The 15,441-nt window shown below is 46.0% G+C and overlaps 1 protein-coding gene across 2 annotated transcripts in view; it reads right to left on the reverse strand.

The window, feature by feature from the left end:
• The window catches only part of LOC130484301 (sodium channel protein type 5 subunit alpha-like), a 229,386-nt gene that overhangs the window by 154,116 nt on the left and 59,829 nt on the right, over positions 1–15,441 (reverse strand). For both annotated transcript variants that reach the window (XM_056857212.1, XM_056857211.1), the window contains exons 7-9: positions 13,508–13,571; positions 4,380–4,521; positions 3,743–3,940 (exon numbers count right to left, since the gene is read on the reverse strand). In XM_056857212.1, coding sequence (XP_056713190.1) covers positions 3,743–3,940; positions 4,380–4,521; positions 13,508–13,571 — 404 coding nt within the window. The remainder of the gene's footprint in view (positions 1–3,742; positions 3,941–4,379; positions 4,522–13,507; positions 13,572–15,441) is intronic.

Here is a 15,441-nt window from a genome sequence, read left to right on the forward strand (position 1 = left end):
AACAAAGTCTAGATGTGACATTACCCTATGGGTCAGGAATGACCCGGTGCTTGCACAGGGGACCTTTACCTTTAAGGAGTCTCAAAGCAGCTTACAATTGCCTTCCCTTTCGCTCCCCACAACAGACATAAGAACATAAGAAAGGCCATGCTGGATCAGACCATGGCCCATCAAGTCCAGCAGTCTGTTCACACCGTAGCCGACCAGGTGCCGTATGGTTTCACATCAACTGTGAATGAGTTTCTTGTATTTATTGATTGTGAATGACTTGCCTATCCTGCCTATGCTTTTAACTTTACTGTGCACCATATTAAAATTTATATATTTGTAATTTTAGTGTTTTTTAGCTCAACCTTTTCGGTTTGTATACTAGAAGACAGCCACGAGGGTTGAAGTTACCAAAAGGTGCATTGTTTTCTCTTCGAAGAGAAACCAAAGACAAATGAAAAAAAAGAAATCTCTCTTTTAAAAGAGAAAAAAAAAGGAGAATAACAGGACTGGCTGTCTCTAAAACAGTGAATTTCAGGGGGAAAGAAATCCCCCTCCCTACCACAACACTACGCTAGATTGTGCGTGTGTTTTTTTAAATGCATGACTAGTTTAAAAGAGAAAGCAAATTTGTGTCATTGTTCCCACCTGCAGTCCAAAGTGATATAATCCATTTGATTGATCACTTGAGGATCTGACTACCTAGAATTTGTTGTTTGGTTGAGAAATGACTCAGTAAGAAGAAAGTTCCAGTTTTTACCTGGTTTCTTTTTTTCCCTTTTTCCTCGCCTGGTCATCTGCTTCCATTTTCATGATTACTGATGTGTTTTTGTTGGGTCCCCCCCCTTCCAGACTCTGCATTACTTTTTTTTTTTTCTAATTTGGCTTCAGCTTGATTTCTAGCACCTCTTGGTGTTATCAGTCCCTCCCTGCCGTGATTCCTCCAGATAGCTGACGCAGAGAGCAGGCTGCCCAGGCACGCGGCGGAGAAAAGTCTATCTTATCTCCGTCTTAGATACATGGGGGGGCTTTAAGCCCGCGGTTTGTGTTTATCGCTCTGGATCCCCAGCCGCAGCTGGTTCTGTCGCTTTGTGGGATAAGAATTTGCTCGCCAGCACTGTCTCAGCAGAAATAACACGCACGGTTGCCTCTCCTTTCCCGGGGAGAAGCAGAGATTTCTCGGAAAGTAGAGCCTCCTGGCAGAAAGCTGACCTTTGCCTCCACTCTAGTGTTTGGATGCAGTCAGGGCGGGCCTGTGACTCCTAGGCTAGGGTTGCCAACCTCCAGGTAACAAAAACCAAGCAAGCACTGATGGCTACAATAAAATTATATTATTACAATTATTTGCAATCATAAGTCATTAGCAAGCCAGTTAACATTCACTGGATTATTCAACATCATCAAACAACATAATAGTCATTAAGTCCTGAAATATACAGTCAAAGGAGAATTACAACCGGGAAAAAGTATGCCCCGATGTCATGCAGGCTAAAAAAGCCGCAAGCCGATCCAATGCTGATAGATTGTAAGGCAAAAAAAAGCTGCAAGCTGATATTCAGCCTAAGAGCCGTGCTGGCTGTAAGTAAAGCCGATCCGCAGACGTACTGGCTTTCTTAACGCCCGTGATATTTGTACGAGCTGGTTCTTTCTTCTATTAGGGTAAAGGTTCCCTCAAAAATATTTTTTAACCCAAGATAGGATTCCGGTAAAAGTTCCCATTTCGCCGAAGCTTTGCCCATCGGGAATTTTTTCAAAAGAGATGAATATCTATCTCAAGTTGCCAGTGAGTAATATCACTCAACATTCAATTGAAAAGCTTGTATGTTGAATGTTAACTGGCTTGCTAGTGACTTACGATTGCAAATAATTGCAATAATAATATAATTTTATTGTAGACATCAGTGCTTGCTTGGTTTTTGTTTAACTCCGTTAATTAAGCACGAGGTAATTTTTGAAACCTCCAGGTAACAGCAGAAGATCTCCTGCTATTACAACTGATCTCCAGCCGATAGAAATCGGTTCACCTGGAGAAAATGGCCGCTTTGGCAATTAGACTCCATGGCATTTAAGTCCCTCCCCTCCCCAACCCCACACTCCTCAGGCTCTGCCCCAAAAATCTGCCAGTGGCAAAGAGGGACCAGGCAACCCTATGCTAGGCACGTCTGGTACCTGCGGTACCACCTCTCCTGGTATGCCCCCCCCCCCAGAGCTCTGTGCTCTACATGTAGTAAGCTACAGGTAGTCCCCAGCCCAAAGAGTATGCGGCTGTCCTCTACAAGGGCCAGGGCATGGAGATTACCTCATCTTGGGGTTGCCAACCTCCAGGTACTAGCTGGAGATCTCCTGCTATTACAACTGATTTCACGTATGGTGATACATTTGTATATTACTTGTGTGAGCGTTATGTGGGTTTTTATTTGACCACTGATGAAGGCCTGTTGGCCGAAACGCATATGGTCTGTGTGGTTTAAGTCCATCAATCTTATGAGTCGCCATTGTGCCTTGTTTTATCATTCTTAATGTTTTTAACCCTGACATAACTGCCTTAAAATAACAACGTTTCTCAGACTCAAGCTCTGGCATGGATTTGTGGAGCAGTCCTTGTTTGTCTCTTGCCTTGTAAACCCTACGGGGTCACCATAAGTTGGCTGCAATTTGATGGCACTTTTCCACTGTACCCCCACCATTTTTATTTTATCAATCTTCTACCCTGCCCTTTCCAGCCAAGGCCGTGCTCAGGGCGGCTCACAGCCACGCAGGAGAGAAAAAATGTGCAATACCCGTTCACTATTTTGTGCATGACACACACATGCAAACCTACTTTGTCATGCACTGCAATGGGATAAGAAGCAGAGCGCCACATCCCATGGCTATAAGAACACACGAGGCGGAGGTTAAATGATGTTTAGAGGGTCGGTTTTATTTGATCGACTGCTTGATGGTATGCCAATAAAGGTATTGAAATTGAATAAGGACACATATATATCTACAGGACACAGTAGTGTATAAGCCAAGTGTATCCTGTTACTCTGCTCAGCAGAGCTGGAAGTCTTAGAATCACAGCGTTGGAAGGGTCCACGAGGGTCATCTAGTCCAATCCCCTGCACAATGCAGCCTCCAGCCTAAAGAACCTTTCTCCAACTAAGCAGTATGGTAGGATACATGCCATATTATACTAGAGCTCTGGCACAAGCAGAAACAGGCCCAGACCATGGTAGCCAAGTGCACTAAGTCACCCTTATTGCATCCCCACTTGTGTTTCCAGTTGCAAAAGATCTTGTGCAACCAATTTCTGGACACTACGGGCTTTTCCGCATTCTCATTTTCCTCGCTTGTAAGTTCCTGTTTCTTCAGGAAGGGGTGTTCTTTTCCGTATTTTTTTGCTCCCTCTAGTGGTCAATTCAATATTATACTGGTTTATGTCTAGCATGAAAACCTGCAGTTTAAATCTGCTAGGAAAGATGCCGGACATAAACCAGTGTAACATCGAATCAACCACTAGAGGGAGCAAAATGCACATGGAACAGGAAAAACCTCCCAAAGAAACAGGAACTTACAAACAAGAAAAATGAGAATGCAGAAAAGCCTTAGGATACATAGGGAGGAAAGGGCTAGGTGTTGCACAGGAACTTGAGCAAGCAGAACTGCTCCTCGCTGGACCCAAGCCATTGTGTGAGACAGGCAGGTCTATAATATGCATGATATACAACCAAGCTAGATTGCTCAGAAACCACTGATGGGAACCTTTACCAACCTCCTGTTCTTTCTTCAGCGCGTCCATGGCTTCCCGAAACTTCCTTTCCTTGGCTTCTGTCTCAGCAATAGTGGCTTGGTTCTGCTCTTCGTACGCCATGGCCACCACCGCCAAGATCAAGTTGACTAAATAAAACGATCCCAGAAAGATGACCAGCATAAAAAAAAGCATGTAGATCTTGCCAGCAGATCGAAGGGTCTGCAGAGACAGACATTAAAGAGCAGTTTAGGGTTATTACAGTGGGTAATACAGGAACGCTCCCCCAAGCCGGTGAGTGATTTCCTCCCACATGTGGGGGTCATATGAACGCTTCAATAACACGGGCAGGCAGACCATGTAGATCTTTCCCATCCAACCAGCACCCTCCCTCTTGGGCTGGCTAATCAGGTGGAAAAGACCTCCCAACCAGTTCCAATCACATAATTGCATCATGCAAAGACAGTCACACAGGATTTCCCCCACGGGGAAGCGATACCTCTATGACTGTGAGTGAAAAGTAACCAACATTACTAACTCACTAATTCACAGGGGAACCTGAACTGGCTTCATCGACGGGCCTTTTTATCTTTAATTTAAAAAGCAGACTATCAATGGGGCATGAGTTTTCATTTCCCACGTCAACAAATTTATTTTCTACCTGTTGATAGAGGCGCTCCCAGCAGTCCTGCGTCATAAGGCGGAACAAGGACAGAAAGGCCCAGCCAAAAGTATCGAAGCTCGTGAAGCCATAGTCGGGATTATCCCCGGCCTTATAGCAGCCATATCCTTTTGGACATGTCCTGCAGTACAAAAACAACAACATAAGGAATAAAGACCATCGGAGAGAGAAAGAGGAGTCCCACACAGTCTGTGATACAACCCTTACATGGATACCTACCTGTCTTCAAGCTCTGACATCAAATGTCACCACCAGTCACCTAACCAACTTAACAAGATATACTTTGGAATTTGGTGCTTTGTCGTGCTCCTGTCTCACCCCTCTACAATTACAACCTGTCAATGTGGGAGCCAGCGTGGTGTAGTGGTTAAGAGTGGTGGTTCGGAGCGGTGGACTCTGATCTGGAGAACAGGGTTCGATTCCCCGCTCCTCCACATGAGCAGCGGACGCTAATCTGGTGAACGGGATTTGTTTCCCCACTCTTACACACGAAGCCAGCTGGGTGACCTTGAGCTAGTCACAGCTCTCTCAACCCCACCTACCTCACAGGGTGTCTGTTGTGGGGAGGGGAAGAGGATTGTAAACCAGTTTGATTATCCCTTAAGTGGTAGAAAAAGTCGGCATACAAAAACCAACTCTTCTTTTTCATCTACCTCATCTCAAACTTTTTTTGAGGATAGGATCTGTTACAGGCTGAGCCTGGCAACTAGCAGAAGGGTGGGGTGTGGGGACGTGGGGGTGTCGCCCACATGATGATATAACTCCCAGGGAATACCCGGAAGCGACATCATCATGCGGGCAACACCAGTGAGGTGTTTTTAATCTTTAATGTTTTATTTATTTTAACTTTCCCCCGGCCACCTCTCCAAGTGGCAGCAGGGAATGGGAACCCAGGACAGGGTATTCCCTGCCCTGACTAGGAGTTTGGCAGCCCTAGTGACAGACTGCATTTGGGCATTCTGTTTTGCTGCCCCCCACTTAGTTGCCAGGTAGGAGGTTTTGGGGGTGGAGCCTGAGGAGGGTGGGGTTTGGGGAGGGGAGGGACTTCAATGTCATAGAGTCCAATTGCCCAAGCAGCCATTTTCACCAGGTGAACTGATCTCTATTGGCTGGAGATCAGTTGTAACAGCAGGAGATCTCCAGCTAGGACCTGGAGGTTGGCAACCCTACTCCCACTGCTGTAGAACAACTCCAGAAGGGGTGAGGTAGGCGACTACCCTTGGGGGCTTCTGGCAAGGCTGTGAGACAGAATTATTTCAAAAGATTGCATGGGGCATGTTGAACGGACTCTGACTTAACTGGTTAATTATCCGTTTTAATAACTTGTTTTAATGTATATGCTTTAATTAATTTAACAGACAATTGTTCTTGTAATATATCTATTGTTGTCACTTGCCTTGGGTCTTGACTGTGTTGAGTGAAGGTAAATTCCAAAAGAAAAAAACAATAATTTTTTTTTAAATATCAGTAACTGACAAGTTCACTAGTGCTAAAAAGGGAGAAGGGAGAACCCCTTAACTCCGAAAAGCAAAATGGAAAGGTTATCAGCGATAACAGAGAAAGAGCCTAGAGACTTTCCAGCAGGGAGGTCAGACTCCAGAGGATTCCTGAAGGATTTAGAGGAAGTTTTTGATATGACATCTTCCCATCTGGATTTCTAGCAAACCTCTTTAGCACACCAGATAGACCCGGAGTGGGGAGGGAAAACAAGTCTGTCAAGATATTAACTTATCTGCCTTTTTACAGGGATTGGCAACACAAGCATATTCCATTAGCAGAAAGCATCTTTCCAGACAAACGTCCACACAATTAATCACAATAAAAATTACAGCGCTATTGATTAAGAAACAGTTGACGACATCAATCTACCCATTAGGCCATAATCAACATCATGGGCTGGCACCGATGCTAGAAATTTAAAGGGCCTCTTTGTCAAATCAGCAACAAAGATCGGACATCCCTAATAGGAATAGCTAAGGTGCAAATAGAATCAGTTTGGACGGCTTTTCAAAAAGGTTAAACAGAGAGTACAGTCCTAAAGAGAGTTATCCTGCTCTAAGCCCATTCATTTCAGTGGGCTTAGACTGGAGTAATTCTGCATAGGATTGCATTGAAAGTCTTGGAGGAGCAAGAGGCATTAGATACGTAAAGCTAAATGGAACCTCCATGATCAGTAGCAGCATACCACTGAATATCATATGCTGGGGAACAACGACAGGAGAGGGCTCTCGCCCTCATGATCTCCTCATGAGTTCCCAACAGGATGGATTTGATTTAAATCAAATCAATTTAAATCATGAATTAAATCATTAGTCAGTAAGACTACATTTAAATCATGTTTTTTTACATGAAGACTCATTCTTGCTGGTATAATCTGAATATTTAAAACCAGATGAAGTTTCATTTTTAGAATAATAATTTTTCAGATTAGTTTTACAGTTATATCAAAAGATTACTGATTCGGTTATACTATTAGAAATATGTAGATAGTTCGCCTCGCAAAAATTTTATAATTATCTATCTCCAGTTTCATTTGTGCCACCAGGCCTTGCATTTCTTTGTTGTGTAGAAGAGGCATGTTATCTCTTCAGACATAAATTCACAGTTTGGAGAACTGCAAAACCAAGCAGCTGTGATAATATCTTCTAGATGGAAAAACTGCCCAAAATAATCTTACAGAGACCTCTGGAAGAGCATGACATTGTGAATGGATTAATGGAATTCATTTACCAAAACAATTTAGACCTTGCATGAATATACAGTCTCATGCTACACAATTTAAAACTAATCCTTGTTTCATGATGAATAACCTTTGGACTATAATGCATCTTAAACAGAAAACTAAACTATCTTTAAATAGATTTCCCCCTCAAAAAGCATATTATTTAAAAAATCTGATTTAAATTTAAACAATCTGATTTTTTGATTAAAAACAAAATCACTGATTTTGTATACCCCGGTTCCCAACTAGGGTTGCCAGGTCACTTGGATTGGCGGGCAACTGTCCACCAATCCATCACCTGGCTCAGAACGGGGATTATGTACCTGTGCAGCTGCGCCAATGCGATTACGCCACTTCCAGTTTTTACCTGGAAGCGTGGCACTGCGACGGGCCGCTTTACCGCTCAAGCCCCCAAAACACTAGCTCAGACCCGGGCCATGGGAATGAGGACAACACATGCTTGTTATTGTGGCGGCTACCAGGGTCCAAGATGAGTGGCCATCACATCAATTCTAGCACCTCGGCCACAAGTGGACCTCCAGGGCCACAGCCCAGTGGGAAACTTCCCAGGACACCCCCATCTTGCTCCGTGGTTGGTTGGGTCTGAACTAGGGTTGCCAGGGTTGGGAAATGCATGGAGTTGGGAAATGCATGGAGACTTGGGGGGTGGAGCCTGAGAAGGGTTTGGAGAAGGGAGGAACTTCATCACCATAGGATCCCATTGCCAAAGCAGCTATTTTCTTCTAGGGAACTGATTTCTATGGCTGGGAGATCAGTTGTAACAGTGGGAGATCTCCAGCGACCGCCAAGAGGTTGGCAACTCTAGTCTGAACTGAACCCTAAACGAAAGAGATCCTTTTACCTGGAGAAAATGGCTGCTTTGGACGATGGGCTCTAGGTCATTATACCCCATTGAAGGCCCTCCCCTCCCTAAACCCTGCCCTCTTCAGGCTCCACCCCTCAAACCTCCAGGTATTTCCCAACCCAAGCTGGCAACCCTACTCCTAACCCATCTGGGTTTGCCAAGCCCTGTGCCCAGATTACCAGCATTTTTTAAAAAAATTAAGAATTAGAAGTTGGCAACTCCAACCCAGAATGGATCCTTCTGCATTGCGGTGGCTAAATCCATAGTCAAAGAAAGGCTTTGGCATGTAAAAATGGCACGTTGTACATGGAAAAGAATTATTTTTGCATAGCAGCTAAGGATTTAAAACAGATGCCCAGTGAAGTTTTTTTCTGCATATGCTTATAGGGATTTTCTAACAAAACACAGCAGCGGTGGAAACAACAGAAATAGTTCCCTAAAGATGTTTTAAAAATAGGGAGGAGATTCACCGGAGCACTTCGCAAGGCCTCCTTCCCCATCTAAATTGCTCATATTTATAGAGAGAGGTGAAACAATACACTGGCAAAAAAAAGAAGAAGGAAAAAAAGACACATACTCCTATAGAGCATAAAAACATTTCTTCAGTCTCAATCTATAAATGAATTTTAGGGTCCGAGAGAGGAGAGAAGTAATTAGGGTTTCTATAGCAACAATCTCTAGGATGCGGTTGCCAAAGGTGCTGTCTTGATAGCGCTTCTGCTGGCCCCGGTGACTTGCCGTTTTTCCTCCCTGCTTGCCAAATCGGCTTTCTTGGCAATAGGGATCTAGGAAGAAGCTAAACGTCTTTCTCGTGCTGGTGTACTCCGGTCACAAGGCTGGCATATTATTGTTTGTCCATGGAAGGCTTTCCTGTGCCCTGATGGGTAGTGAGACGGTACAGAAACGCACATGGTGGAGGCTTCGCTCTCCCAGCCCTTCTAGGCTGAAAAATGCTGCTCCCATCGTGATTCTCCCTGGTCTACTGTAAAGGTTGCCGGGCAACTGGGGGAGATGAGGAAAGGCGGGTATTTACCGGGGGGGGGCAGCGATTGCAGCTGCCTAGGCTTACCAATTGCCCGACAAAAGCCCACCCATCAACCCGGCTGCCCACCGACCAGCTGAGGGCCGAAGGGCAAAGGAGAGCTATGTAGAGGGGGAAGCACGCTATGTGCACGCACGTGAGCCGTGCGCTGTGCCAACATCACTTCCGGGTTTAAACGGAAGCAACTTGGACGCTCTAGCAACCTCCGGCGAAACTCTATGAAAAACCACAGAGTTTCAGTGGAGAATGCTAGAGTGTCCGTGTCACTTCCGAGTAAACTTCCACTCTAGCGACCTCCGGCGAAACTCTATGAATACCATAGTGTTTCGGGGGAGAATGCTAGAGCATCCGCGTCCGGTTTTACCCAGAAGTGACATCAATGTGTCTTGCAGAGCAGCGCGGGTTGCGCACGGTGCACGCACATATCATGCGCGCCCCCAGCCATGCCCTCACAAAGCTCCAGCTGGTGAAGCAATGGGACCTGGCAACCCTACAGAAACCGTTCAATGAGGTCATTTCTGGCACAACCCAGAATGGCCAGCATCACGCCAGGGAGTTGCTCTAGCACGTGTCTGAAAACTCTATGAAAACCATAGCGTTTTGGGGGCGAGTGCTAGAGCACCGCCCTGACGTGATGCCAGTGCTTCCAGGTGACTCCAGAAGTGAAGTCATCACATGGTGTTGTCGATTGCTGCCCCCTTCCAGTTTGGCTGGCCTCTTCCACCTGCCGACCCAGCTGAGCATTGGCAGGCAGCGGCTGCAATTGACGGGGGTTTGTACACCATTAGCAGGCATTTAGCAAGCCTGCCTACTGTGGTACGAAAAAAGAAGGCGGCAAGAGCCCCAAGGGGTACCTGCACCAGCCTCAAGACCTGAGTACTGTGAACATCACCCCTAGGGTTGCCAACCTCCAGATGGTAGCTGGAGATCTCCTGCTATTACAACTGATCCCCAGCCGATAGAGGTCAGTTCACCTGGAGAAAATGGCCACTTTGGCAATTGGGCTCTATGGCATTGAAGTCCCTCCCCTGCTCAGGCTCCGCCCCCTTCTTGCAGAAGAAGAAGAAGAAGAAGAAGAATTAGTTTTTATATGCCGACTTTCTCTACCACTTAAGGAAGAATCAAACCGGATTACAATCTCCTTCCCTCCCCCTCCCCACAACAGACAGCTTGTGAGGTAGGTGGGGCTGAGAGAGCTCTAAGAGAGCTGTGACTAGCCCAAGGTCTCCCAGTTGGGTTCACATGGAGGAGGGGGGAAACAAATCAAGTTCACCAGATTAGCCTCCGCCGCTCATGTGGAGGAGTGGGGAATTAAACCCGGTTCTCCAAATCAGAGTTCATCGTTCCAAACCACCACTCTTAACCACTACACCACCTTGCGTCCCCATTGGGGAGAATGGTGAGGTATAAATGCAGCAAATAAATAACCAGAGGCCCTCCTGCTATTGATTCCTTTCAACATGCATAGCTCAAAGAGGCCTTGTCAGTTGTGATACAGCATTAGGCAGGGCTGCCAAGCGACAGCTTAAGAGATTTGCTCTCTAAACATACTTGGGGGATGAATCAGCTACAGCTTCTCCCACCTGTTTTCTTTCCAGGGTCGCTTCATCCACTCCTCCTTTCTGCTCCCCCCCCCCACTTCCTGCTGGCACTCTAGTATCCTCTGCTGGCACTCAGTGGGGTAGGGGGAAGAAACTGGGGGCATAGGGTTGCCAGGTCCCTCTTTGTCAATGGGGGAGTTTTTTTGGGGTGGAGCCTGAGGAGGGCGGGGTTTGAGGAGGGAAGGGACTTCGATGCCCTTGCCAAAGCGGTCATTTTCTCCAGGTGATCTGATCTCTATCGGATGGAGGTCAGTTGTAATAGCGGGAGATCTCCAGCTGGTACAATTTATTGGATTGCATTGTGTAAAATTTTGTATCTTGTTGTACTCCTACTTTGTACATATTTTGTATATATATATTTTCTCACTATTGCACTTTATAAAATTCACTTTAATTTGCTTGAATATTGTTATAGTGCTGTTTTGGGTTTGCTCAATTATCTTTACAGCACTGAGCCTTCTTGTTTTGTGGTACCTGGAGGTTGGCAAAATTATGGGGGCATGCATGCCAAGCAGATGCCACGGTCCCTCCCCACCTGAGTAAAGCGCTGCATCGACCTGCTTAGGATTGCCCCCATAGTCCCCCAGTTGCAGTTTGAACCAGTGCAGTCTAGGAAGAGTTTTTCTGAAACATCTACTCTTTGCGTAGACGATCTGTCCATCTCTATGCCGCAATCACAGTATTTACGCCTCTAGAATTAGGTGCCATCTAAGTATTTTCCAAAGGAACTTCAAACGCACCCTGGGTTCTTCCTTCTCCCGCAGGAAATCGCTAGAGTTAATCATCAATCAATCTCTCCCTTGTGTTCCTGATTCTCCCTCCTCCATTTCACCTTTCATTTAAAAAAAAACCCCCGACAATGCCTCACACATTATCAACTTTCCAGGAGAAAATTAAATGGATTGAGAGAGGATTGGTTTGAGAGAGACTCCAGAAAAATGTGGGTTTTCAGCAAGCTTGAAGCATCCCCCCCTTTCCTCCCCCACTGTTCAGAAAATTGTATTATCATTCCTTATTACTGACCCTCAGAAGGGGAAATCCCGGTTCTCCAGCTAAAACAGAGAATCTGGCGAATGGAAGGGGGTGAGGGGAATATAATACCTCTAAAAACAAAGGCTAAAATCATCGACTGGCAGAATCGATAGGCGGACCTGCTAAAGCTTTCACTGATTAATCAGTGCAAAGCCAATTTTAATCAGTGCAAAGGCAATGTTAATTGGCGAGACAGAGAATCCAGGGCACGCGCGTGGTTTCGGTCGAAAGGCTATTTTGGTTCCAGCATGTTATTGTAAGACTGAATGGGGGGGGGGTGAGAGAAATGACAACATTCAAGGCAGCTCCTCTTTCTAACAACGGATGGAAACCTTTCAGAGCAATCCTCAGCAGAGTGATACCCTTCTAGATCCAGTGACGTCAATGGGTTTAGAAGGGTGCCACTCTGCTTAGGATGGCGCAGTTTGTGCCTTAAGCTGCCCGTTCTTTCTCACTTCCTCAGAAAGGTACCTGGAGATTTTGGAAATGTGCAAAGGTGGTTATGTTCAACAACTGATCGGCTTGAAGGCAGATGAATGATCGACTGCGTGTGTGTGTGTATGTGTGTGTGTGCATAAAGTGTGGTCAAATCGCAGCCAACTTATGGTGACCCCAGCAAGGGGCTTTTCAAGTGAAAAGCAAAGGTGGTTGGCCATTGCCTTCTGCAGAGCCTTCCTTGACGGTCTCCAATCCAAGACTTATGGTGACCCCAGCAAACGGCTTTCAAAGCAAGTGAGAAGCAGAGGTGGTTTTCCATTGGCTTCCTCTGCAGAGCCTTCCATGGTGGTGTCCCATCCAATGGTCTCCCATCCAAGACTTATGGTGACCCCAGCAAAGGGCTTTCAAGGCAAGTGAGAAGCAGAGGTGGTTGGCCATTGCCTTCTGCAGAGCGTTCCTTGGTGGTCTCCCTTCCAAGTATTACGGCAACCCCAGCAAGGGGCTTTCAAGGCAAGTGACAAGCAGAGGTGGTTGGACATTGCCTTCCTCTGCAGAGTCTTCCTTGGCGGCCTGTCTTCCAAACGCTGACCCTGGTTAGCTTCCAAAATCTGAAGAGATCGGGCTATATCAAGCTGCCTTCCCTCCCTGAATAATTTACTACCAACTCTTTAATCAGTAATTCTACATTATCCATCTCCAGGAACAGCTGAAGCATTAGGCAAATCTGGGCAACAGCCTTGGGCACCAGTGGGTAGCTGCCAGTTCGAAGGACATCAGAAATCCCTGCACTGAGCTTTTCCTCCTTCTCTGGACTTCACCACCACTCCCTTACTCTTGCTACAGAAGCTCCCGAAGCTCCAAGGTCACCGTTCACTTCGGCCACCAAAAAAACTTGGTCCTGCCCTGTCTGTTTCCATTTGCCATTGCTAAGACCGCCCCAGGGAAAGCAGGCAGCAACTCTATACCCTTTCAAATCAGGCTCCAGCTGGGCAGGAAGCAGCCTGACACCCCTCCGTCATGCCTGGATCCAGATGAGGACCCCCCCTTCCCAAGGAACATCTGCCCTGCGTTTCGGCAGACGCATTCGTTCTTTGAATTGCCCCCTCCATACGCAACACTCCGTTACAACGATGGGACATTTTGCACTAATAGGAAAACAGCAGGCTCTTGAATGGATTACACAGTGATTGAAAGATACGCATATTCCAGAACAGCGCTGGTTCATAACAAATGCCTATAGGGCCTCTTTACTGTTTCAAAAACATCCCAAGGAGCAGTTATCATCAATACCCAAAACATAACCTATGAAGTGCTTTCTGATGAATGCAGATGCAATAAACCAAATAAATAAATAAAGGATAGGAGGTTCCACTGTAATTCCTTTAACGGCATTTAAATAATACTCACCCAGCATCTGAGCTGTTGCCGCACAATAACACGTCTGTACTGCCCTCTTTTATGTAGTGATTATCTGTAACGTAAACGAAAGTGTTGTCAATTTCTAGTACCTTTCCCCTTACAAACTTCACAAGGTACGGAACTGCTCTTTCGAATTGGCCCAAGTTCTGTTAGTATGCTAAACTCCCTGCATGCGAAAAGCTAGCAACAGAAGAAGAAGAAGAAGAAGAAGAAGAGTTAGTTTTTATATGCCGCTTTCTCTACCTTTTAAGGAGAATCAAACCAACTAACAATCACCTTCCCTTCCCCTCCCCACAACAGACACCCTGTGAGGTAGGTGGGGGTGAGAGAGCTCTAAGAGAGCTGTGACTTGCCCAAGGTCACACAGCTGGCTTCATGCGTAGGAGTGGAAAAACCAACCCGGTTCACCAGATTACCCTCTGCCACTCATGTGGAGGAGTGGGGGGATCAAACCCGGTTCTCCAGATTAAAATCCACTGCTCCAAACCACCGCTCTTAACACTACACCACGATGGTTCTCTCCCTGAAATACTAGATTTATACATATGGGACGGAGGTTTCCAAACAAGTGGCTTTGTGAGGAGGAACATTAAAAAATGAGATCACAAGATCACTTTGGGCAAAACTACATGCTACAGATCAAAACCCTTCTGCTTCCACTGCTCATATTGACTGAAGACAGCCTCTCTTTTCTGGTTCCTGATGCCATTAAATAACTAACCACATCTGACAGGTTTAAGTGATTATTTATTTATTCATGTACAACATTTTTATGCAGGTGGCTTACAATCAAAAAGCACAACATTAAAACATAAAGCCATTAAAAGACAAGCCATTGGACATAAGCAGCATAAAAACTAGCAATAAAACAGAAGCTGAACATTAAAATGTCGACAAGCAAAAGGCCATAATTAAAAGCCAGGAGGGGGGAGATGTGTTTTCATCTGGATCTTTAAAAGAAAGCAGCATGATTTTCTAGTGTCATTTGGGGGGGGGGGGTTAGGTTCTTTTTTTTAGAGACTCCAAAAGTTAAACCTCAGAGTGGGGAGTGGATGCATCTTGTTACGACAGCAAATGGAGGTAAATGCCCCTGCACAGAAATAAGGATGTAGTGATGGTCATTAGCAAAGACGGCTTCAAAAGGGAGTTAGACAGATTCATGGATAGGGTTGCCAGCTCTGGGGCTGGGAAATACCTGGAGATTTAGGGGGTGGAGCCTGGAAAAGGTGGGGTTTGGGAAGGGGAGGTGCTTCAATGGGGTATAATGTCATAGATGCCACCTTCCAAAGTGGTTGTTTTCTCCACGTGAGCTGATCTCTGTCACATGGAGATCAGTTGTAATTCCAGGACATCTCCACCCACCACTTGGAGGTTGGCAACCCTATTCATGGTGGAGGATAGGGCCACCAATGGCTACTAACTATGATGACTAAAGGGAACTTCCATAGTCATAGAATCATAGAGTTGGAAGGGACCACCAGAGTCATCTAGACCAACCCCCTGCACAAGGAAGGAAATTCACAACTACCTCCCCCCCACACACACACACCCAGTGACCCCTACTCCATGCCCAGAAGATGGCCAAGATGCCCTTCCTCTTATGATCTGCCTAAGTTCACAGAATCAGCATTGCTGGCAGATGGCCATCTAGCCTCTGCTTAAAAACCTCCAGGGAAGGAGAGCTCACCACCTCCCAAGGAAACCTGTTCCACTGAGGAACTGTTCCACAGCCTAGAGCATCCCTGACAAGTTTTTGTCTAATTTCTTCTTGAAGACTGCCAGAGAGTGGGAGTCACCACTTTCCTAGGCAGCCCATTCCACTGCTGAACAACTCTTACTGTAAATCCTCCCCCTAATATCCAGCCGGCATTGGGCACCATGACAAAATGGCAATTATGTCCCCCCTCAACCTCTTCTTCTCC

The sequence above is a fragment of the Euleptes europaea genome, chromosome 11 (assembly GCF_029931775.1).
Source record: "Euleptes europaea isolate rEulEur1 chromosome 11, rEulEur1.hap1, whole genome shotgun sequence".
Lineage (NCBI taxonomy): Eukaryota > Metazoa > Chordata > Lepidosauria > Squamata > Sphaerodactylidae > Euleptes > Euleptes europaea.